The 25720-nt window shown below is 47.1% G+C and overlaps 2 protein-coding genes across 3 annotated transcripts in view; one reads left to right on the forward strand and one right to left on the reverse strand.

Moving 5' to 3' along the window:
* POGZ (pogo transposable element derived with ZNF domain) overlaps positions 1 to 4829 on the reverse strand; it is a 40611-nt gene extending 35782 nt beyond the window's left edge. The window contains exon 1 of one of the 2 annotated variants that reach the window (XM_079957905.1): positions 4657 to 4829. The gene's annotated coding sequence lies outside the window, so the exon portion shown is untranslated. Of the gene's footprint in view, positions 1 to 3138; positions 3458 to 4656 lie in introns of those variants that run through there. The other variant, XM_079957906.1, reaches the window with a different exon arrangement.
* Positions 4830 to 20442: 15613 nt separating this feature from the next.
* The window catches only part of LOC307205603 (methanethiol oxidase-like), a 37356-nt gene continuing 32078 nt past the window's right edge, over positions 20443 to 25720 (forward strand). Inside the window, exon 1 of the mRNA XM_079958213.1 lies at positions 20443 to 20796. Within this exon, the coding sequence (XP_079814339.1) occupies positions 20793 to 20796 (4 nt within the window). The 5' untranslated portion in view covers positions 20443 to 20792. The remainder of the gene's footprint in view (positions 20797 to 25720) is intronic.

The raw sequence follows: 25720 nt of genomic DNA on the forward strand, positions 1-25720 counted from the left end.
GACATATATGCTTATGAAAATGAGACAAAAGTAGGAGGATGTGCAACCATTTCTGAGGAAAAAATCGAAATGATCAGAAACGAAGGAGAAACAAGATGCAATTGAATGGAAGTAGAAGTTAAGTGTAGGTGTTACACAGAAGGTTATCGAATACGTTAAGTTTATGATGGGGCAAAACTCACTAGCTACTCGCACTTCGAAAGGAAGATTCAGGAATTACAGTACGACAAAGTGGACATGAGATAAATCAACAATAGGTTGCTATGATACAGAAGAATGTTGCATCAATGAAATATCACAGCCAAGATTCTGGAAGCAATGGAACTGGTCTATTTTGGACCAGTGAAGCATCTCTTGGGCAACCCAAAAAAGTTGGAAAATAGGGAGATAGTCTGAGGAAAGTCTGAAGATACGGGGTGTATTTAGCATAGATTAAGGAAGATAAACAGGACTTACTGCTCGTGTTTTCAGATAGAATGGATAGATAAGATAGATGGATAGATAGATAGATAGATAGATAGATCTGAAGAAAGTGAATGGTTGGTCACCCTTCAAAGGATGTTCAAATCTCAGCTTAGTGAAGAAATTCACTGGGTGATGTTGGGCTACTCTCAGTCTTTATCTCTTTACAGGGTTGTTGTGAACACTAAGTAGGTAAACTCTGTGCACACTTTCCTAAGCACATTGGGAAATGGTATATTTAAGTGATAGCTCAGAGCATAGTATATTAGAACCAGCCGACCAATTCAACAGTTTATTTATTCATTTGTTGTTGTTGTTGTTAAACAATGTGGCAGAGTCCTGGCTAGACAATACCATCCTACATTGAAGAAGAGGGTGTCCTTCTTCCTCATGGAAATAGGATTGCCAACTTTTGAAAGAGCCCATGAATCTACAACCTCAGTAGCAGTTTGAGCTGCAGATAGCAGCAAGTACATTAACACTCATCTCAATGAGTTTCCTATGCACAGAGTGCTTTGTTTGTTTGTTTTTTAAAAAAATACAGTCTTGACATTGAAAACTCCGCTGAACATGTAGATAATTTAATCCATTATGGTGCTCATGCTGATGTCTGATATTACAATAGGAACAAGTGCTAGAGAAACAGTGATATATGTCAATAAAATAAAAACACCCTTCTTAAAGGACTACAGTATTTTGTTCTAGGCACATAAAGGTAGGGGCACTGAGAGATTGTGTCCTAAATTTATGCAAACTATTATCCTAAATTTATCACCCAATTTATTTTTCTTATATATGGGTGGACTACTTGGATCCCACCCCCCCAGACCTTGTAACTAACAAAGGATGCCCAAATCTTGTGTTTCGAAGACTCCTGAACTCACTTATTAGGGAACAAATCCCACAGAATACACTAGGATTTACTTCAAAAGGAAAACGCTTAGAAATACAGGAGCCTTCTAGTATATCAAATCTGGGGACATTCGTCACCTTTCCACAGTAGGGGTTTACACATCATAATCCCTACACAGCAGACAATCCCTTCACAGAATTTGCCACCATGTATACAGGTGCCAATTTGCACTGTGATCTGTGAGCTATAAGTTTATACCACCTGCCATGAATTCACAGGATGCCCTAACAGCAACAAATATGTCTGCCTCAATGCCCACCTGTACTTTGGAGTTAAGAAAAATGGGCCAACATACTGTCTTGTTATATAAGCACATCTCCATGATGGCCTGGTTCACACTTAACTTGGTTTAAGCCACAGTTTAACAAGCGATGAGTTGTCCCACAGACAATCAAAGAAGCCATGGCTTTTCTCCAGCGTTTGGTTTGTTTCCCAGCTGCTTTTGCTTAGTGCCTTTGTGGGTTACTGAGCATCTGAGCATGGGGTAGCCAAACAAACCATTATTATTATTATTTATTAAATTTATATACCGTCTTTCATCAAAAGATCTTAGGGGCAGTTCACAGAGAATTAACCATAATACCCAAGACGTGGTTAAAGCAAACCAAGTTTTGCAAGCCAACAACAAACCAGGGTTTCAGATCACTGCCTGTTGGGCAGTAAACAAACCACAGTTAAGCAGCTGGCCTTTGCATGCAACGCTAAGCCATGGTTTAATAAACCATAGTTTAAGCGCATAAGGGCCCTGCAAAGGCCTGTCTAGCCCCGCATGCTATTCATACAGGGGTCAACCAAAGGCCTCTGGAAAGCCCACACGCTGGACCTGGGCACAGTAATAATAATACAGTCATACCTCGGGTTACAGCCTCTTCAGGTTGCTTTTTTTGGGGTTATGCACCCGCCAAAACCCAGAAGTACCGGAACGGGTTACTTCTGGGTTTCGGCGGTCGCGCATGTGCAGAAGCGCTAAATTGCAACCCGTGTGTGCGCAGACACGCCGCTGCGGGTTGCGAACGTGCATCCCGCACGGATCACGTTTACAACCAGAGCATCCACTGTACAGTGGTGCCCCGCAAGACGAACGCCTCACAAGACGGAAAACCCGCTAGACGAAAGGGTTTTCCGTTTTGGAGGCGCTTCGCAAAACGAATTTCCCTATGGGCTTGCTTCGCAAGACGAAAATGTCTTGCGAGTTCCTGCGGGTTTTTTCTCCTTTTTTCCACCTTTTCCTAAGCCGCTATGACGCTTATCAGCTGATCCGCTGATAAGCCGCTTAACAGCTGATCGCTAAAAGCCGCTAAACCGCTAATAGCGCTAATCCGCTAAGCTGTCAATGGGCTTGCTTCGCAAGACGAAAAAACCGCTATACGAAGAGCCTCACGGAACGGATTAATTTCGTCTTGCGAGGCACCACTGTACTTTTATTGTCATTGTACAACCTGTGTACAATGAAGTTAAACAACAGCACTCTTCCCACTTGCAATTCCTGGCATATGGTATAAAAACACATACTGCTTCTGACAGTGGAGGACACAGCCATCATGCCTTGTAGCCACTGATATCCTAATCTCCCATGCTCATGCCATTTATTAAACCAGGCCACTGTATACAAATGTGACATATCCCTGAAGCCATAAAGGTGTCAACCCACCAGCCTCCTTGCTGCACGGATGCAGAGTTGGGAAACGGTGGCTTTCCTCCCTACGTTGCGCGGACGATCATTATGTTATAATGCACAGAAGAAAAATTAATGGGAACCTCACCTGTAGCTCTTAGCCCAACAGCTGACCCTAAGCACAGGGAATGTGGGAAGCCCCGGCCGCGACTGTCACATGGCCGCAAACTCCCTGCACAAGAAGACTTTGGCAGTGAACAAAAACAGCCCTCGGCGTGAATTAGTATGGAAAGGGTGGGTTCCCCCCCTGCAACTCTCACAGAACTCACATCGGCAACGGCAAATGCGGAATTCTATTTAATGCAGAATAAAAGGAGCTGTGTTGCCTCAAGGTGGTTGACATGACAACAAAGTCAGGTCAAGGGATGAAGCTTCCTTTCTTAATTCTGATGGGGGGGAATGGAGGGGGTTGTCAGAATATTAAAAGCCCCCCTGCCCAAGTGAACATATTCTTAAATTCTGTTATAATTATGTGTGTATGTGAGGGGGGAGGGAAGCGATTTCTGAAGCGAAGCATCTCCCTTACTCTTTTTTTCCCCCACCATCAAAGTGAGGGAAATTCAAAACCAGCTACTTCCCACTCAAGAGGACCCCAACAAAATATCATTATTCCTCCCAATATGGATTTAAAAATCACCTTAGAAAGCAGAGCACCTCATGCTTTAGTGGGGGGGGGGAGGAGGAGAAAAATAATCCCTTTGCCCAACATGGCCGCCCACCCAGCAACTGAATTGGGTGCATTAGATTAATATATTCATAAATTTGTACTATGTATGTGTGTGCGTGTGGATGGTGTGCAGATACATGGAGCCCTATGGTTTATTCTGATTTTAGCGTGCATTTATGCTTTTACTTAGTACCTCAAAAGAGACTAGGGGGGGGGTTTGAGGGACGAAAAAAAGAAGATTGGGAGTGGGCGGAGGGAGACGCCGCGGCCACCTCACTCCGTTTTTCCCCCTCTTTCTCGTCCCGCCCCTCAGGACGAAGTAGTCCGGGATCACTCCGCGCCTTCCCCTCACACAGCGAAGGAGGGGCGGAGGGGAAAATGGAACAAGCCCCGCCCCCCCTCAACCGAGGTATTCCGCCGCCTAGCGGGCGGGAAAAAGAGCGAAGCCCCGCCCCCTTTCTCCCCCTCGAAGAACGAGGCCCCGCCCTCTCCCCACATCCCCTCCAATCGCCGGCTTTCGCTTCGCCCCTCGCGCCGCCTCCCCCCCCCCTCACGGAACGTCTCGCTTTGTGTACGGCGCGCGCCCGCCCGCCCGCCCCCCCTCCCTCCCTCCCCATAATACGCGGCTGAGGTAAAATATATATATTAAAAAAAGCGGGCCGTTGTGAGGAGGGGGAAAGACGAACGAGGGGAGGGGGTGAAAAAGAGACCCGGGGCGGTTCGAACCGGTTCCCAACGGTCTCCAACCGCCACCTGCGTTCCGTTGGCTGGCGCCCGCGCGCCGCCGCCGCCATGGCGCACGCGCGCTCCCCTCACACACACACACACACTCACTCCCTTCCCCCCTCGCGCTGCCGCTCCCCTCCCCCCATAGCTAAGCGGGCCGTGCCTTCCGTCGCGTCCGCCTCTCCCCTACATAACGGAATGGCGCCAACTCACCTTCCAGGCTCTGGCCGCCGCGGCTGCCGCCGCCGCCGCCGCCGCCGCTGCGCCGCCTCCTGTCTCCCTCCTCAGAGCCTCGGAGGCTTGGCGCGTCCACACTCTTAAAGGGACACACACACCCCTCGGAGGAGGAGGAGGAGAGCGGCCTAGCATGAGCTTCTACGCGCACCCCTCCCTCCCTCCCACAAATCTCCGGTTTATTTTTTTGGGGGGGGGGGGCGGGGAATAAAAAAAATGGTTGCGGGTTGATACTGAAGGAACAACACACACACAAAAAAAGGGGTCCTGGCTGGCGGAGGGATACGGTGACGTCATTTCCTCCGTCCCGCCAAGCGGCAAGCGGATTGGCTGGGGGAGTGACGTCACTGGCAGGCTGGCACACCCTAACCCAACCTGGTGAAGTTTGTCTGAGGCATAAATTATTTGGGGTGATTCCCCCCCCCTCCCCTCTGGTTCCTCCCAGTGTTTTTTTTTTGGGGGGGTGTCTTTTTTTTAAGGTATTTTCAAGCTAGAAAGGGAAGAACAGGTGGTGGGGGGAACAGGGGATCAAGGTTGGCCATTCCCCATTGAAGGAGACGTTAGCGCATCACGCCAAACATTCAGCTCTTGTTGCATTTACACTGAAATATGTTACTGTTTTCATTTTTCCCTCTGTTTTCCAACAGATGCAAAAGTTCTGGAGGTTTTGATTTGGCTCCGCTGTTGGGAACTCATTGGCGCTCAAGTAGAAGCATGGAAGGCCGCACCATTCCATCAAACAAGTGTTGAAAAGAAGCGAGGCATCAGAAATAACCCTGCCACTGGGATTTTGAAGACTGATTATTTAAATTATGCATACATACAGACATACATATAATTTTTTTAGAAGCATTTGAGATTACTCAACTGCAACAAAGTCTCCCATGGATTTCAACCCATTATGTGGGCAGTCTTACTTTTCCCCACTAGATGATCAGTTGTCTCTTGGGACATTTAATTAATTAATAACTTATTTAATAATTATTTAGTAACGTTCCAATAGTGCCTTTGCACTCAAAGAACTTATAAGACAGCTCACATCCATAACTTTTCATAACAGGATTGCCTAAAAAAACTGCAGATCACAATAAAATCATCATTCCGGTTGAAACCAGGTCCAAACAAAGCATATGTTGAACAACCCACACACACCCCACTCCAAGAAAATAAATAAATTAAATGTCCAAATGGCCTAGTGGAGACAAAAGTGTTCTAAAAGTCAAAAAGAAGACGCTAATAGCATAGTTATCAAAGAGAACAGCATTTGATACAACATGATCAGAGGAAAAAAACATGCTCCGTCACATCAAGCCAAAAAAATTGATGTCTACATAAACCTTGACTATAATGAAGGATTATGTGGGGTTTTGGAGTATTAAAAAAATTATCAGTCATTAGTTTACTTCATTGTTGGGATTGACCCAAACTTTTAAAGCCATCAAAATGGACTGAGGCCTAAGACTTCCTAGTGACTTTGGCAGAAAATCAAAATGGCACCCTCTGCTATTGCAGAGGTGGACTTAGGGGAGCACCATGGGTTCAGTTGCCCTGGGCATGGAGCGTTGGGGGCACCTCAACCATGAGGTAGAATGGAAGGTGAGAAGCAGGGGGCACTGAATTTTGGCATTGTGCAGGGTGCCGCAGAAATCTGAGACTCCCAAGTTCTGCTGCTGGCTGCAGTAAGAATACATATAATAAGTGAAATACTGTAGTTGACAGTTGGCAGACTTTTTCCAGAATCTGTCTTCTTAGAACTGGGGTCACTGTGCTTGATGATAGGACTTGATGGTAGAAATCAAGATGAGGAACATCCCTTTGCAAATAGTTTGTGGCTCCTGGGATTCTTCCTCTGAATTAATACCTATAATTTCCACTGTCTTGTTGACAAGATACTGAACACAATTGTTCCTGTTGTATACGCTGAGCAAGTGCCCAGAGGCTCCGTCCTACTTCACTAAGCATTTTAACGCTGAAGGTCTTTAGCTAGTAGTTAATTACAGCTGGATATGTAGGTGGCAAAGTGTGCTGGCTTAACACCCGTGTCTCATAACAACTTAATGGTCCCCTAGTGCAATATTACTTGGGCTGCTTTGCAACAACAGATTCTGCTAGTTGGAAATTATGAATGAAGGGCCAACAAATTTCTGTAGCTCTGGGTACTATAAAGGTGTTTTATTATGTTTCCACAGCGAGTGGGCAATGCCACAAAGTCAACAAGTCAACAAATTGCGGTGGATACCCAAAGTTTTATTTAAAAGCAACAACTTCCCAGCAGAAGTTACACTGTATCTGGAAATGCTTCTTTGGTTTCCCCTCAAACTAGATGGAAACACAACTCGTTTTGATAAAGATGTTGCATTCCCAACACCTGAACTGCAGCCAAAGGTAACGCCAGCTGGCAGCCGGATCACAACATTATCATATTGATTGCAGTATGTGTAGCCCTTTATGAAAATGGCAAGAAGTTATTGGCAGCTTTAGGAGAGGCAACAAGTATTCATCAGAGCAGGTAAATATTGGTTCCTTCAAAACATACTAGTTCAAAAACCAGTTTCCAACCTCCTGTCACCAACAGAATTCAAAATGATGTTATAGGCAAAGGGGTCGAGATATGGATATGCTCGTACCCCTTCCAATCTGCGCCTCATCCCGAGGGACGCGGGTAGGGTGAGCAAGGATTACTCACCTCTGTCACTGGTGCTGTGCAATGCCAGGTCTATAGGCAATAAAACCGCCACCCTGTGAGATTTCTTTATCTTGCAGGGAGTCGAGCTGGCTTGTGTGACGGAGACCTGGGTGCGCGAAGGGGCAACAGTTACCTTACGAGAGATGGCGCACCCGGGTTTCTCCGTCCTCCACCAGTCGCGGACTGTGGGCCAGGGGGGAGGGGTGGCATTATTAATCTGGGAAGATTGTCCTTTCAGGGCTCTACCATCGCCATCGATCCCCGGCATGGAATGTGTTGGCCTAGTGTGGGGCTCCGAGGAGAGCTTGGCTGTCTGGCTGGTGTACCGGCCACCTAGCGCACCAGCAGCCACCCTGTCAGGCCTATTGGAGGCGGTGGCCGGCTGGGCCTTGGAGTTCCCTAACCTATTGGTATTGGGGGACTTCAACATCCATGCTGATGCCACTCCCTCCTCACAGGCTCTGGACCTGGTGTCTTCCATGGCGACACTAGGGCTCTCCCAGTTTGTTTCGGGCCCCACACATCAAGCAGGCCACACGCTGGATTTGATCTTTGGCGTAGGTATAGATGTGATCATGTCTCCTTCGATGAAGGTGCCATGGTCTGATCACTACGCTCTGAAAGCCAGGATTGACTTTCCACCCCCACCCTGCTTAGGTGGCAAGCCGATTTGGGCTCGCCCGCAGAGGCTGATGGACCCTGATAGATTCCGCCAAGCCTTGCAGGACCTTGCTCCCCCTGGCGACTCATTGACTGAGCTTGTTGAGGGCTGGAATACCCAGCTCCTGGCAGCCATCGATGAGATCGCACCTAAGTGCCCTCTGCGACCCCGCAGAAACCGGGCTCCCTGGTTTACCGAGGAGCTCCGGAAAATGAAGCGGGACCTCAGATGGCTAGAGCGAGTATGGCGGGGTGCCCGTGACGGAGCCTCAAGAACATCTTATAGGGCTTTTATGAAAACCTACGAGATGGCAGTGAAGGCCGCTAAGAAGTCTTACTTCTCGGCCTCCATTGCCTCCGCTAGCTCTCGCCCGGCGCAATTATTTAGTATTATCAGGTCTTTAACGTCCATTGAGGGACAGCCAAATTTAAGTAACAATTTGACACACAGCTGCGAGGCATTTGCGAGCTTTTTTGCGGAGAAGGTCTTGTTGCTCCGCCATGACCTCCCTGCCAATTTGGATACAATAAAGGAACTGGAGGCCCCTCGACTGTCCTCGGGTCCAGTATTGGACCACTTCGACCGGATATCCCCAGCCGATGTGGACAGACTCCTCTGAGCTGGAAAACCCACCACCTGTCCTCTCGACCCGTGCCCGTCTTGGCTGATTAGAGCATGTCCAGACGAGGTGTCGCCCTCCTGGGGGATATCATCAATTTGTCCCTTGGCACGGGGGCATTCCCAGGGGAACTGAAGGAGGCAGTGGTGCGCCCGCTCTTAAAGAAAACATCATTGGATCCTTTAGATCTATCCAATTACCGCCCGGTTTCGAATCTTCCGTTCCTGGGTAAGGTGATTGAGAGAGCGGTTGCTGAACAGCTTGGTGGGTTTCTGGATGAAACATCGGCTCTGGATCCATCCCAGTCCAGCTTCCGCATTGGTCATGGGACCGAGACGGCTCTGGTTGCCCTAACAGATGATCTTCGTAGACAGCTGGATTGAGGCAGGTCGGGGCTGCTGATTCTTTTAGATCTGTCAGCAGCTTTCGACATGGTCGATCACGAACTTCTGGACCACCGCCTTGCCGACGTGGGGATCCAGGGCACAGTCCTTCAATGGCTGCGCTCGTTTCTCTCTGGTCGGGTACAGAGGGTGGCGCTTGGGGGGGAATTGTCATCACGCCACTCCTTGGTGTGTGGAGTACCTCAGGGTGCGATACTCTCCCCGATGCTTTTCAACATCTTTATGCGCCCCCTCACCCAGCTTGTACGTTTTGGGCTGGGTTGCCATCAGTATGCCGATGACACCCAACTCTATCTGTTGATGGATGGCCATCCTGACTCGGCCCCAGACACACTGACCAGATGTTTGGAAGCTGTGGCTGGATGGTTACGTGGGAGCCGGTTGAAGCTAAATCCTTCGAAGACAGAGGTCCTGTGGCTGGGACGGGACGATATGGGATTGGGGGGGCAACTCCCATCTCTTGCGGGGGCGCAATTAGTGCCAGCACCGTCCGTTAAGAGTTTGGGTGTAATCTTCGACACCTCCCTTTCCATGGAGGCGCAGATTGCAGCTATAACAAAGGCGGCATTTTTCCATCTCCGCCAAGCTAAGCAGTTGGCTCCTTACCTCTCTCGCCCTGACCTAGCCACTGTGATCCACGTGACGGTCACCTCCAGACTGGATTATTGTAACTCACTCTACGTGGGGCTGCCCTTGAGACTGACCCAGAAACTCCAGCGGGTGCAGAATGCTGCAGCGAGACTCCTTACGAGGTCTTCGCTGCGAGATCACATTCGCCCGGTGCTATACCAGCTGCACTGGCTCCCGGTGGAGTACAGGATCAGGTTTAAGGTGCTGGTTTTAACCTTTAAAGCCCTATACGGCCTAGAACCCTCGTATCTATGGGACCGCCTCTCCTGGTATGCCCCACAGAGAAACTTACGGTGTTCAAATAAAAACATCTTGAAGGTCCCAGGCCACAGAGAGGTTAGGCTGGCCTCAACTGGAGCCAGGGCTTTTTCGGCTGTGGCTCCGATCTGGTGGAACACTCTGTCACAAGAGACCAGGGCCCTGCGGGACTTGACATCTTTCCGCAGGGCCTGCAAGACAGAGCTGTTCCACCAGGCCTTTGGCCAGGGCACAGCCTGACTCCCTCCCTCGGCAATCTTCGCGGAGCTCTGGCCCAATGGCTGCCAGTGGCTTGAATTAATTAATTTTATAATGAATGATTTTAGAGTGTTGTTTATGCTGTGCTTTTGTACTGTTTTATTGTTGTTAGCCACCCTGAGCCCGGCTTCGGCTGGGGAGGGCGGGATATAAATAAAATTTATTATTATTATTATTATTAAATGAAGGGGCAGTCTTGATTTTTAATATATGGTGTCACATAAGGCGTCTCACATATCACATCCATCAAAATGATAGCATTGTGCTAGTTATGCAAAATATGTTCCCTGTTACACATAATAAATTTATTTTAAAAACATTTTGCCTGACAGGCCTCAGAGAAAACAGTATCCTGTAATGTGCTTCAATTAAAATCATTGTTAACAACGCACAGAATTTTACAATTAATTTATATTTATCTATTGGCTTAAGTTGAAAACTGCCCTTCGGTAACAGGACTTCTGGGGGGCAGAGATTTTAAAAACCTTTCCAGCTAATTAATTTTAAATTTCTTTAATTAATTAAAATAAGCTACCCATAGCTGAAGGCTTTGACTATTGAAATGATTCCCCAAATTTATATATCCTATGGTGGGTAACAGATTTATTTAGTTTAACAACAACAACAACAACCTTTGTTCCTGAATGCTTCTGGTGAGATAACAATATTTATGAAAGTGATATTGTTTCTGATATCAGTCTGTCTCGGGAGGCAATGCAAAAGTGCACCTTTGGAGGCAAGTCAAACTGTTGGAGAGTTGCAGCGCCTGCTGTGGCCGTAGAGACCAATGCAGGAGAGAGATGTTTTATTGCCGACAGGGCAGATGAAGGGGCCCATTTGTGCTGCTGCAGATGCCCCATGGCGTTTCTTCTCTCTGCCCTCCTCCCAGTGCTCATTCCTCCTCTGGTCACTGCTGCAGCTGCACAACCTGTCTGTCTGTCTCCAGGCACTGCGATCACCTGCAAGGGATTCCCATACGGCGGGGTTAATGTGCTTTGCCCATGACTCACTTCCATAAAGCAGTGAGCTCAACACGCAGGCCTGGCAGACCTTCTTCATGGTATTGGTTGTGATAATAATGAGGGTGATGATGTAGTAATATTTATTTATATTTATTTAGAAGACATCTGACATATATACTCTGGTTTCTCTTCAGATCGTATAAATCTTTCACCTTTTATTTAGAAGACATCTGAAGGCAGCCCAGTTTAGGGAAGCTTTTAATGTTTGATGCATTACTGAATTTTAGTGTTTTGTTGGAAGCCGTCCAGAGTGGCTGGGGAAGCCCAGCCAGATGGGCGGAGTATAAATAATATGTTGTTGTTGTTGTTGTTGTTGTTGTTGTTGTTGTTGTTGTTATATGCCCTGACTTTTAGGAGAAGCCCTCATAATGCAGCTTACAATAAAATTCTTAAAATGATTGGCTAAACACATAACAACAACAGCATAAGATAAAATTGAATAGGGTGCCAGCAATAAAATCAATTAACAGCTTGGTGGATTAAAAAACAAACAAACACACATTTAGAAGTCATAGGAAAGGGGCCCAAGTGAAGCTCCTGGGGGAGGAAATGCCTCACAGGACGTTAAAGTAACATATAACTAAAATCTAAAATGAAACAGTAGACCATAGTATAGACCTGGGTTGGCTAACATTGTCCTCCATATATTATTGGACTCCCAACTCCCATCAGCCCCAAAAAGCATGGCCAACAGTCAAGGGTGATGTGAGTTGTAGTTCAGCAACATCTGGAAGGACACAGGTTCGCCACCTCCTGGTCTAGACTGGTCTAGAGAGAGCACAGTTAGTTGTGTTTGTCTCTGTCTGAAATCAGTGGGGAGTGTGGTCTCAGCTATAAAATACACTTTACTGAAAGTAATACTACTAATAATAATTTATTATTTATACCCCGCCCATCTGGCTGGGCTTCCCCAGCCACTCTGGGCAGCTTCCAACAAAATATTAAAATACAGTAATGCATCAAACATTAAAAGCTTCCCTAAACAGGGCTGCCTTTAGATGTCTTCTAAAAGTGTGGTAGTTGTTTTTCTCTTTGACATGTGGTGGGAGGGCTTTCCACAGGGCGGGTGCCACTACCGAGAAGGCCCTCTGCCTGGTTCCCTGTAACTTGGCTTCTCACAGGGAGGGAACTGCCAGAAGGCCCTCGGAGCTGGACCTCAGTGTCTGGGCTGAACGATGGGGGTGGAGATGCTCCTTCAGATATACTTATCAGCTGATCCGCTAAAAGCCACTAAACCGCTAATAGCGCTAATCCGCTAAGCTGTCAATGGGCTTGCTTCACAAGACGAAAAAACCGCTATACGAAGAGAATCGCAGAACGGATTAATTTCGTCTTGCGAGGCACCACTGTACAATAAAATGTTATGGTGTACCCACACTCATAGTAACAGGAGTGCAAACTTCTGGAGCAGGGGTAGCTACCATATTGGCCCGAATATAAGCCGCACCTGAATATAAGCCGCACCTTTAAAATTGGAGGGGGGGAGAAAAAAAGAAAAAATACCCAAATATAAGCCACTCTATTCCTTGCAGCTCCTGGCTGCATACTGGGTGGGAGGAGGAGTTACGCTGCGTTGGCGGCGGCCTTTCCCCTTCCTCACTCTCTCCCTTCCCGGCCTTGGGGGAGAGGATGGGGGACTACGCATGGGGCGGGCACCGCTTTGCGCACTCCTGGCGCTGTTTGCCCCACGCTCCTGGCTGCATACTGTAATGTCATGAATATAAGCCACACTTTAACTTTTCACGGTTGGAATTTGGGGGGAAAGTGAGGCTTATATTCAGGCCAATACGGTAATTTGTGACCCTCCAGGTGTTTTTGGATTCCCATCACCAAGGATCACTGGCCACACTGGTTGGGGCTTAAAGGAGCTGGAGTCGACTCCAACAGCATCTAGAGGGGAAAGTGGCAGAACGAAAGAGCAATGTCTGGGAATACTTACAAAGTGACAGAACTTTCTTTTTTTTAGAGAGAAGAGTATGGTGAGTCATATGATTTCTGTTTGATGCTGGGGATCACTGCGGGCATAACAAGTAGTGTGTTCACTTACCACTTTAAGGCATAATACAGTCATAGTTAATGTTTTTAAACTTAATTACATGAAACACAAATCATGTTTTTATTCTCACATATGACTAAAGCATTATGACACATCTTTCAGGTTCATGAAGTCTAGGCAAATAAATCACATTCACAGAATTTTGATAATGTTGATGTTATTTGTCGGGAACATTTAAGCCAGGAATTTTCTTCTACGGTATCAACTAGTGTCATAAACAAAATCTGCCCTTATTTCTTTATGGGGAACACAAGAGCCCTTATAGAATCCTTTGCAAGTTCTCCATCGGTCGGAGAAAATAACAGAGGCCAACCAGAGAATACTGAGAAGCAAAGCAGCTCGTAAGCCTGATCTTTATTGAACTGTTGCAACAGGGTGCTGCTCCCCTCACACGCAGGAAAGGAGGAGGACCCAGAACACAGGTGTTTCCGCCCTTATATAGACTTTTGGAATTGCCCACCCTGGAGTCCAAGACCATCCCCAGAAACATCATACATACGTCACAGGGGGCTGTCTAAAACAGAATCCTGAGTGTGTTGTTTATCTCCTGTCTGGCAGGTTATCTGCTTGCATTATCTGGATTTTGGCTACTCTTTTGTTGATAAAGGTAAAGGGACCTCTGACCATTAGGTCCAGTCGTGGCCGACTCTGGGGTTGTGGTGCTCATCTCGCTTTATTGGCCGAGGGAGCCGGCGTACAGCTTCCGGGTCATGTGGCCAGCATGACTAAGCTGCTTCTGGCGAACCAGAGCAGCGCACGGAAACACCGTTTACCTTCCCGCCGGAGTGGTACCTACTTATCTACTTGCACTTTGACGTGCTTTTGAACTGCTAGGTTGGCAGGAGCAGGGACCGAGCAATGGGAGCTCACCCCATCAAGGGGATTCGAACCGCTGACCTTCTGATTGGCAAGCCCTAGGCTCTGTGGTTTAACCCACAGCGCCACCCGTGTCCCCTTTTGTTGATAAAGGTAAACGTAAAGGTACCCCTGCCCGTACGGGCCAGTCTTGACAGACTCTAGGGTTGTGCGCTCATCTCACTCTATAGGCCGGGAGCCAGCGCTGTCCGCAGACACTTCCAGGTCACGTGGCCAGCGTGACAAGCTGCATCTGGCAAGCCAGCGCAGCACACGGAACACGGTTTACCTTCCCGCTGGTAAGCGGTTCCTATTTATCTACTTGCACCCGGGGGTGCTTTCGAACTGCTAGGTTGGCAGGCGCTGGGACCGAGCGACGGGAGCGCACCCCGCCGCGGGGATTCGAACCGCCAACCTTTCGATCGGCAAGTCCTAGGCGCTGAGGCTTTTACCCACAGTGCCACCCGCGTCCCCGCGTTATTTTGTTGATATAACTACTTAATTCCTGAATTCAGGTCACAGGCTCACCCTATTCACACCTTAAATGTGCCCTTTAGGCAGGATTTGTGAGCACAGAGACAATGGGGAGGTTTTTTTCAGTTCTTCCCTCCTTGCAGAGAAACATTTGGTCAGTTTGGGAGAGTTCTGATATCAGGAATCACAAGACACAGAAACCAGTAGGAAAACACTTCAGTCTCCCAGGACATTCTGTACAAGATCCCAAAGTAGCTGTCTTATTACAAAAGAATTTCAGAAAGAGAAGACTGGAAAGAGAAGTTGCTGAATTGCAACTTATTACCAAACAAAGGGACGCGGGTGGCGCTGTGGGTAAAACCTCAGCGCCTAGGACTTGCCGATTGCATGGTCGGCAGTTCGAATCCCCGCGGCGGGGTGAGCTCCCGTCGTTCGGTCCCAGCTCCTGCCCACCTAGCAGTTCAAAAGCACCCCTAAGTGCAAGTAGATAAATAGGTACCGCTTTATAGCGGGAAGGTAAACGGTGTTTCCGTGTGCTGCGCTGGTGCCGGTTCGCCAGAGCAGCTTCGTCATGCTGGCCACGTGACCCGGAAGTGTCTGCGGACAGCGCTGGCTCCTGGCCTCTAGAGTGAGATGGGCGCACAACCCTAGAGTCTGTCAAGACTGGCCCGTACGGGCAGGGGTACCTTTACCTTTACCTTTTACCTTACCAAACTTAAAACCATGGAGAGACCTGGTCTGAATAGAGACATTGGATTCTTATCTCATTATACATCTCACCCCTTGTTTTTTCCTGTAAGGCCAACTGCAGTCATTAACAGTCGTCAACAGGTTTACCACACCTATCAGCCAATCACCCATTCCCAACACCCTTCTGAGTAATACAGTGGCACCTCGGGTTACATACGCTTCAAGTTACAGGCTCCGCTAATCCAGAAATAGTACCTCGGGTTAAGAACTTTGCTTCAGGATGAGAACAGAAATTGTGCTCTGGCGGCGCGGCAGCAGCGGGAGGCCCCATTAGCTAAAGTGGTTCTTCAGGTTAAGAACAATTTCAGGCTAAGAATGGACCTCCGGAACGAATTAAATACTTAACCCGAGGTGCCACTGTACCCCCCCCCCCACAATATATATAAGGGTCTGATGACTTCTGTTTCAGTGTATCTGAAGAAGCGTGCATACACACAAAAGCTCATACCAATAACAAACTTAGTTGAGTGAAGAGTCGGTGGAAGAAGATTGGAAAAAATTTAAAGTCTATTTACAGAAACATTGTAAAATTAAGGAATCTTAGAAGGTTGTTGGAATGAAGTAATGTGGTCTTAGCAGATATGATATAAGGATTAGGTTAAAATTGATTTTTTAATTGGTGAAAGACGTGAATAACAGTATATCAAGATAAATTATTAGGATAAAAACAAAGCTGGAAAGGATTTGCTGAAACATCTAATTGAACTAGAATACAAAAAAGGGAGGTGTGAGGAGGTCAAGGAAATAAGCAGCTGAAAAATAAGTTACGGGAAGGTTTGGTTTGTTTTTTGTTTGTATTTTTCTGTGCTGTTTTTCTTTCTTTTTTTCTATTTTTTTGTCTGTTTGTATTTAGTGTGAATTTAGTGTTTTCTTTTTGTAACCTTTAAAATTGGAATAAATATTATTATTATTTTTTTTAAAAAAAAACAAACTTAGTTGGTCTCTAAGGTGCTACTGGAAAGGATTTTTTTTTATTTCCTGTACTGTTTCAGACATGTGGTTTATGTATTTACGTATGTGTTTGCCTTGTACATTTAATTTCTATATATTTGAGACCTTAAATTCTTATAACAATAGTAGTGTACAATACCCACAAATCAGTGCACAGTTAGGCACTGTTAGGGAAGATTCACACTACACATCTGAGGCACGGTCAGTGCATATTTAAAACACATGACTTTCTCCAAATTTCAGCTAATTACCAAAGATGTAGTCCAGCATCCTGTTCTCACAGGGTCCAGCTAGATGCCAAGGGGAAACCCAAAATCAGGACCTGTGCACAACAACACAACTCTCTCTCCTCCTGTGGGTTCCAGCAACTGGCATTCAGAGATCTACTGCCTCTGACAGGGGAAGGAGAGCCTAGCCATTGGGCTTAATAGCCACTGATAGCTTTACCCTCCATGAATTGGCCTAGCCCTCTTTTAAAGCCATAGCTCACTTGGTAGAGCATGAGACACTTAATCTCAGGGTTATGGGTTGGAGCCCCACATTGGGCAAAAGACTCCTGTGTTGCAGGGCATTGAACTAGATGACCCTTCTGGTTCCTTCCATCTCTACCATTCTATTATTCTAAGTTGGTGCCCATCAGTATCTCTGGTGGGAGTGTCAGATGCTGGGGGTGGTTGCTCGTGAGTAACCAGGCAGGACTCCGACCTGGCTTTTACAGGTTTCATTGTGCAAACTATTTACAGTGCAGATCTACCAAGTTCATGTCCGTCTTAGTCACTTGCAGAATCCGGGAGTGGCCCCTTCTGGCTTCTCCCCCAACATAAGAACTTCGGCACCCCAAGCCTCCTGACACAAAGTCAGAAAAGCTAAAGCACAGAATGAACTCAGGCTTGCTAGAGAGGTTAAAAGCAACAAAAAAGGCTTTTATGGGTATGTCCGTAGCAAAAGGAAGAACAAAGAAACAGTGGGGTCACTCAGAGGAGAAGATGGTGAAATGCAAACAGGGGACACAGGAAGGGCTGAATTCCTCAATGCCTTCTTTAGATGTATTCAAGTCTCCAGGGCCAGATGAACTGCATCCAAGAGTATTAAAAGAACTGGCAGATGTGATCTCAGAACCACTGGCAGTCATCTTTGAGAATTCCTGGAGAACAGGCGAAGTCCCGGCAGACTGGAGGAGGGCAAATGTTGTCCCTATTTTCAAAAAGGGGAAAAGAGAGGACCCAAATAATTACTGCCCAGTCAGTCTGACATCAATACCAGGGAAGATTCTGGAGCAGATCATTAAGCAAACAGTCTGTGAGCACCTAGAAAGGAATACTGTGATCACCAATAGTCAGCATGGATTTCTGAAAAATAAGTCATGTCAGACTAACCTGATCTCGTTTTTTGACAGAATTACAAGCCTGGTAGATGAAGGGAATGCAGTGGATGTAGCCTACCTTGATTTCAGCACGGCATTTGACAAGGTGCCCCATGATATTCTTGTAAAGAAGCTGGTAAAATGCGCACTTGACTATGCTACCACTCAGTGGATTTGTAACTGGCTGACTGACCGAACCCAAAGGGTGCTCATCAATGGTTCCTCTTCATCCTGGAGAAGAGTGACTAGTGGGGTGCCACAGGGTTCTGTCTTGGGCCCGGTCTTATTCAACATCATTATCAATGACTTGGATGATGGACTCAAGGGCATCCTGATCAAATTTGCAGATGACACCAAACTGGGAGGGGTGGCTAACACCCCAGAGGACAGGATCACACTTCAAAACAACCTTGACAGATTAGAGAACTGGGCCAAAACAAACAAGATGAATTTTAACAGGGAGAAATGTAAAGTATTGCACTTGGGCAAAAAAAATGAGAGGCACAAATACAAGATGGGTGACACCTGGCTTGAGAGCAGTACATGTGAAAAGGATCTAGGAGTCTTGGTTGACCACAAACTTGACATGAGCCAACAGTGTGACGCGGCAGCTAAAAAAGCCAATGCAATTCTGGGCTGCATCAATAGGAGTATAGCATCTAGATCAAGGGAAGTAATAGTGCCACTGTATTCTGCTCTGGTCAGACCTCACCTGGAGTACTGTGTCCAGTTCTGGGCACCACAGTTCAAGAAGGACACTGACAAACTGGAAGGTGTCCAGAGGAGGGCAACCAGAATGGTCAAAGGCCTGGAAACGATGCCTTATGAAGAATGGCTAAGGGAGCTGGGCATGTTTAGCCTGGAGAAGAGGAGGTTAAGGGGTGATATGATAGCCATGTTCAAATATATAAAAGGATGTCACATAGAGGAGGGAGAAAGGTTGTTTTCTGCTGCTCCAGAGAAGCGGACACGGAGCAATGGTTCCAAACTACAAGAAAGAAGATTCCACCTAAACATTAGGAAGAACTTCCTGACAGTAAGAGCTGTTTGACAGTGGAATTTGCTGCCAAGGAGTGTGGTGGAGTCTCCTTCTTTGGAGGTCTTTAAGCAGAGGCTTGACAGCCATATGTCAGGAGTGCTCTGATGGTGTTTCCTGCTTGGCAGGGGGTTGGACTCGATGGCCCTTGTGGTCTCTTCCAACTCTAGGATTCTATGATTCCTCCTCCCCTCCTTGCATTTCACCCGTCTGCGTAAGCTGGGCGACGGAAGTGGCGTGCGTCCCTCCCGGCCAGCTTGGCCAGGTGAGGTGCTGGGGCTCTCAGCAGCATCCCTGAGCCCTTTCCTACCATCCCGGCCAGGTGAGGCGCCTGGGCTCTCAGCATCATCCTCAAGCCCTTTCCTTCTAGCCTGGCCAGGTGAGGTGCTGGGGTTCTCGGCATCATCCTCAAGCCCTCTCCTCGCTTGGCTGGCCCCTTCCCTCTCTTCTCCACTGGAGGTTTGGCTTTTCCCATCACTGGAAGAGGAACTGCTCCTCAGGAGTTTCGGAGGCTCTCTGTATCCCAACGGCCCCCCTGCCTTCCTCCTCTGTTCCGATGGCAGTCCTCTGACAGGGAGCATATTCCATAGTTTAACCATGAGTCCTTCCTTCTGTCTGTTCTGAATTGTCTTGACATTCAGAATCATTTGATGTCTAGAGTTTTGAGAGAGAAGAAAAAACACCCGTTTACTTTTCCCACACCATTCAGAATTCTTATATACAGCCATCATGCTGCCCCCTCCTTGCCTTTTCTGTAAACTAAGAATTCCCCCCCCCCCAAGTTGTCACTTTCCATCACTGGGGAGTTGCTCTGCTCCCTTGATGGTTTTGGGTTGCCTTTTTCAGAACCTTTTTCCAACTCTGCAATGTTCTTCCTCAGGTGAGGCAGCCAGAACTGTACACAGTATTCCAAGTGCACACCATAGATTTATACAGTGGTCAGTGGTACCTCGGGTTAGGGACGCGGGTGGCGTTGTGGGTTAAACCACAGAGCCTAGGACTTGCCGATCAGAAGGTCGGCGGTTTGAATCCCCGCGACGGGGTGAGCTCCCATTGCTCAGTCCCTGTTCCTGCCAACCTAGCAGTTCCAAAGCACTTCAAAGTGCAAGTAGATAAATAGGTACCGCTCCAGCGGGAAGGCAAACGGCATTTCCGTGCGCTGCTCTGGTTCGCCAGAAGCGGCTTAGTCCTGCTGGCCACATGACCCAGAAGCTGTACGCCGGCTCCCTCAGCCAATAAAGCGAGATGAGCGCCGCAATCCCAGAGTCGGTCACAACTCGACCTAATGGTCAGGGGTCCTTTACCTTGGGCTAAGAACTTAATTCGTTCTGGAGGTCCGTTCTTAACCTGAAACTGTTCTTAACCTGAAGCACCACTTTAGCTAATGGGGCCTCCCGCTGCCGCCATGCAATTTCTGTTCTCATCCTGAAGCAAAGTTCTTAACCTGAGGTAATATTTCTGGGTTAGCAGAGTCTGTAACCTGAAGCTTCTTGGCACAACTCACAACTTGGCTGCTTTCGCAACCCCTCCGGAGCCTGCCAGCGGTTGCTTTGCACCTGACATGCAAGCAAATTTTTTTTTTTTTTAATTAAAAAAACTGCCCCGTTTGCCTGTTATTTTCAAAACTGCACTGTCAGCTCAGGCATGCGCTGGCTGGCGGGCTGCATTTTGCAACACCACCTCGAGCCAAGAGTTTTTGCTAAACTCCACTTGCTTGCTTCCTTTCCTCTCCAGCCCAGGAACCCAAGATGTTTTTTTCTGCCTTCTGAAAGTAGAGTTGGATCTCATCCTGAACTGCGTCTCTGTGTGTGGGAAATAAACACCACCCAAGCCAGGGAACAAATCTGTCCTTTGTGGCTTACTGAAAGTGAGGGAAACTACTGGATTTTGACCCTGAATCCCTCCTCCCATTTCAGCCTCTCCTCTTTCCAGTTGCCTCCTCTAACAGCTTCTTTCACTCAACACTCCCCTTCTCCGCCCATTCAGCTGGTATATATAGCCCTTCAGAGCAGACCTCAGAGTCTGTGCGCCTCCTTTTTTGCTGCTGAATTCCTCAGAATCTGGAAAAAGGGAGAAGCAGAGGACTCCAGTTATGGGTAAGAGAATAACCACCTCTTTCTGCTTTTCACCCAGCTTTGTGATCTGTAGGAAAGCGGAGCTTGCCCTCCTCCTGATTCTTATGTAGCTTCTAGCTACATCAAAATCAGAGAACATGCTCCGCTTTTACGGTTTTTTGCTCTGCAATCCTGTACACACAACCCACAAGCCTCCAAGTTTACATCTTGGGGGGTTGAAAGTGTGTGTGTGTGTGTGTGTTTGTTGCCTTTCTTTTGCAGCTTAACCAGCCAAACTTGTGGGTGCTGGTATGGTTTCTATCGCAGGACCTTTCCATGTGGTCTCTGGTTTGGGTTGCAAGTTCATGCATGTTTCCTCGGGAGTAAAGCCTCGTGGAACTCCAGGAGAGGTTTGCTTTTAGGCAAACGTGCCCGTCTTAAGCGGACTGCGCAACTTTTATCCCCGCAGGGGCAGTCTGGAGAGTACATTCCATAGAAATCCATGGGGCTTCCAGGAAAATACGCTCTCCAAGTACAATAAAAGGTAAAGGTACCCCTGCCCGTACGGGCCAGTCTTGACAGACTCAGGGGTTGTGCGCCCATCTCACTTAAGAGGCCGGGGGCCAGCGCTGTCCGGAGACACTTCCAGGTCACGTGGCCAGCGTGACATCGCTGCTCTGGCCAGAGCCAGAGCCAGAGCCGCACACGGAAACACCGTTTACCTTCCCGCTGGTAAGCGGTCCCTATTTATCTACTTGCACCCGGAGGTGCTTTCGAACTGCTAGGTTGGCAGGCGCTGGGATCGAGCAGCGGGAGTACAATATTTTATTATAAATACACAACCTCATTATTTAATATGCTGATGACAGGACGTTAGCTGAAAGGCTAGCGATTACCTTAAAAGAACTGATTTGACTGGTTCAGCAGGTTTTGCTGGCATCCGTCTGTCTCCGGAGACAGTGGAAGAGTCACCATTGGGGCTAAGTCAAACCGTTGGAGAGTTACAGCTTGCTGCAGCTGTAGAGAACAATACAGGAGAGACATGTTTTATTGCAGCCGGGGCAGATAAAGGCACCCAGTTTTGCTGCTACAGGTGCACCATGGCTTTTTATTCTCTCTGCGCTCCTCCCAGTGGTCATTCTCCTCTGGTCACTGCTGTGGATTCAGCAGGTTTACTCTTATGGATTCTAACCTCACAGATACAGAATCAGAGGCTTGAAAGAGACCCAAGCATATCATTTAGCAGGTTCCCCCAAATCTGGGTCTCCAGATGTTTTCGGACTACAGTTCCCATCATCCCTGACCACTGGTCCTTCTAGCTAGGGATGGTGGGAGTTGTAGTACAAAAACAGTGGGAAACCCAAATGTGGGAAACTGTGGTCTAGATCGATGCACCAGAACCTATGACATTTTAAATTTGACATAAATATGTGTGTGTGTACACACACACACACACACACACACCTACAGACATGTAGGTTAAATAAAACATGTTTCCTCAAAAATACGTTTTTTTTGTTTTTGTTTTACTGAGGCTTACTTCCAAGTAAGTATGTTTAGGATTGAGCTTTAATATTTTTCATAGCCTGTGAGCAGTAATTCCACTTTGAAACCCCTGTCCAGTCCTCTGCATGTTTACGTGGAGATAAAGTTTCAATGTTTTTCAACAGAGTGTTCTCCTTTTTTGCTTCTGTCTTGCATAGAGAGAGCTATGGGCAAATATGCATAAGTAGTGAGATTTTAGGGCCAGCAGATGACTTGCGCAAGGTGCCCCTGGAATGGAGAGACAGTCCTTTTGAAAGTCCAAATACAAAACCTGGAAGATCTGGAAAGTACAGACTGGTCATGCACCATGATCTATTTGTGCCCTGCTTTTCCAAAAGCCAGCCTAAAACACCTAACAACATGATACAAAATTGTATACAGCAATATCAAAAGAGAATCAAACAATCTGAATAGTGAATAAAAGTGAGACAGTAAGCCTATAAACAATTTGGAGACTCACAGCGGTGGGTAAAGGTAAAGGTAAAGGTAAAGGTACCCCTGCCCGTAGGGGCCAGTCGTGTCCGACTCTAGGGTTGTGCACCCATCTCACTTAAGAAGCCGGGGGCCAGCGCTGTCCGGAGACACTTCCGGGTCACGTGGCCAGCGTGACGAAGCTGCTCTGGCGAGCCAGCACCAGCGCAGCACACGGAAACGCCGTTTACCTTCCCGCTATAAAGCGGTCCCTATTTATCTACTTGCACCCGGGGGTGCTTTTGAACTGCTAGGTGGGCAGGAGCTGGGACCGAAAGACGGGAGCTCACCCCGCTGTGGGGATTCGAACCGCCGACCATGCGATCGGCAAGCCCTAGGCGCTGAGGTTTTGCCCACAGCGCCACCCGCGTCCCCCCGCAGCGGTGGAGGGGACCTTAAAGTTAACCTTGTCCAACCCCAGTCTAACTTTTGATACTGGGAAAGATGGCAAAATAGGTTATAAAGTGATCAGTTTGTTCATGCTTGATTAGTAGGAGCAAGCATGGATTTCTTAGGAATAAATCCTGGCTGATTAATCTTGTCTCTCTCTTCTCAAAAATTAGGTTATTGTAGGAAATGCACCAATAACCTGATTCGTGTATTGTGGGAATGCTGTGGACATAATTTATCTTTGCTTCAGCAACGCATTTGACAAAGACCCCCATAATATTTTGTTTAGCAGACTAGTTAAATGTGGGCTTGATGGCTTTGCTCTTCGGTGCTTCTTCATCAAACTGGAGGAAGGTTTTCACTGGGAGTGCCACGCAGCTGTCCTGGGCCCAGTACTTGTTTTAAAAAAAATGTTAGTGACTTAGATGAAAGGGTGAAGGGAATCTTTATCAAATCTGTGGATGACACAAAGCTGGGAGGAGTAGTGAATGCTGGGATAAAATTCTGGTATTACTGTACTTTGATAGAATGGAAATTCAGCAGTGGTAGATGCATTTAAAAAGGGATGCGGGTGGCACCGTGGGTTAAACCACAGAGCCTAGGACTTGCCGATCAGAAGGTCAGAGGTTCGAATCCCCGCGACGGGGTGAGCTCCTGTTGCTCGGTCCCTGCTCCTGCCAACCTAGCAGTTCAAAAGCACGTCAAAGTGCAAGTAGATAAATAGGTACCACTCTGGCGGGAAGGTAAATGGCGTTTCCGTGCACTGCGCTGGTTCTCCAGAAGCGGCTTAGTCATGCTGGCCACATGATCCGGAAGCTGTACGTCGGCTCTCTCAGCCAGTAAAGCGAGATGAGCGCCGCAACCCCAGAGTCGGTCACGACAGGACCTAATGGTCAGGGGTCCCTTTACCATAGATGCATTTAGGCAAAAACCAAACAAACAAGTATACAATGGGAGATACCAGGCTTGGAAGCAGAACATGTGAAAATGATCTTGGGACTAATCAATCCCAAGCTGAGCCAGCCATGTAACACTGCAGCAAAAAAGGCAAATTCCATTTTAAGCTGCACTGATAGAATCATAGTTTCCAAGGCACGGAAAGTAACCACTCCACTTTAGTCTGTTCGACTGGAGGGCTGTGTCATTTTATGGGCAATTAAAATATCTCCAAACTGAAAAGTGAGTTCCTGCAATTTGGATATATCGCTTTAGTATATTGCCATGGTAAGGCCATCTGACACCAGTCGTCGCCTCTTTGCCTTCTTTTGCTTAATCTGTTACTTATTAAATCAAATATACTGCTTTGGGACTTGTTCAGCCCAAATTCCAGTTGAGCCCAAATTCCGGCTCCACTGGCTTGCTGCAGAAAATTCAACTCAAAAAGTGTCTTTTACAGGACAGTTCTACTCATGCCTACTTTGAGTTCAGCCCCACTGAGTTCAATAGGGCTTACTTCCAGGTAAATGTGTGTAGGCTTGTAGCCTTAAAGACTTAAAGATAAGCCAAAAAATAAAATAAAAGCCTGCCTGTTTTTTTGCAATAGATATGCCCCAGCTCATAAAACTCGATACGCTGAGAGGAAGCAAACACATTATAAGGGTTTTTATGTATCATAAAAAAGCATTGACTGCACTAGGGAGTTTTGAAATGGATCCTGAAAAAAACCAAGAGGGAAAGAACGTTGTGAAATTTGGAGCAAAGTGTTGGCAGACCCAAGGCCAAAGCGATGGGCAGCTTATGCAGAGGCCACATTTATCCACTTCTTAGTCTCATGTTTAACTGTGACCAATGGCCATTAACCAAGACTTGTGGCTACCCACCATATTTTTTTTTGCAACAAATTCCATGCATTCCGATCTGGTGGAACACTCTGTCACAAGAGACTAGGGCCCTGCGGGGCTTGACATCTTTCCGCAGGGCCTGCAAGACGGAGCTGTTCCTTTGGCCAGGGCACAGCCTGACTCCCTCCCTTGGCAATCTTCGCGGAGCTCTGGCCCAATGGTGGCCAGTGGCTTGAATTTAATTAATTTTATAATGAATGATTTTAGAGTGTTGTTTGTGCTGTACTTTTGTACTGTTTTATTGTTGTTAGCTGCCCTGAGCCTGGCTTCGGCTGGGGAGGGCGGGATATAAATAAAATTTATTATTATTATTATTATTATTATTATTATTAATTTGGTGTTGGGTGAAAAAAAAAATCCATCCTTTGTCTGTCCAGAATCTGCTGCAAGTTAATTTTGTAGACTTCTGGAGTCAGGTAGGTACCTTGGCAATCTCCTGGTGTAAACCTCTATTTAAGGCACGATCTGAAATGACCTTTTCCAGCTTCTGCCTTCTGGAAGAAGGTACAGGGTTATAAAGACTAGGACTAGCCGCCTGAGAAACAGTTTCTACCCAAATGCAATTCTGATTTTAAACGCAGTATAAGGAGTCTCTATAGTATATTGTATTTTAAAATGGGGTTTCAGAGTTTTTAGGGGTTTTTGAATGTCTTATGTAGATTTTTAAATTTCATTGTTCTGTATGGGACAATGACAATAAAGATATCGTATCGTAAATG

Source organism: Podarcis cretensis (assembly GCF_951804945.1).
Source record: "Podarcis cretensis genome assembly, chromosome: 16".
Classification (NCBI taxonomy): domain Eukaryota; kingdom Metazoa; phylum Chordata; class Lepidosauria; order Squamata; family Lacertidae; genus Podarcis; species Podarcis cretensis.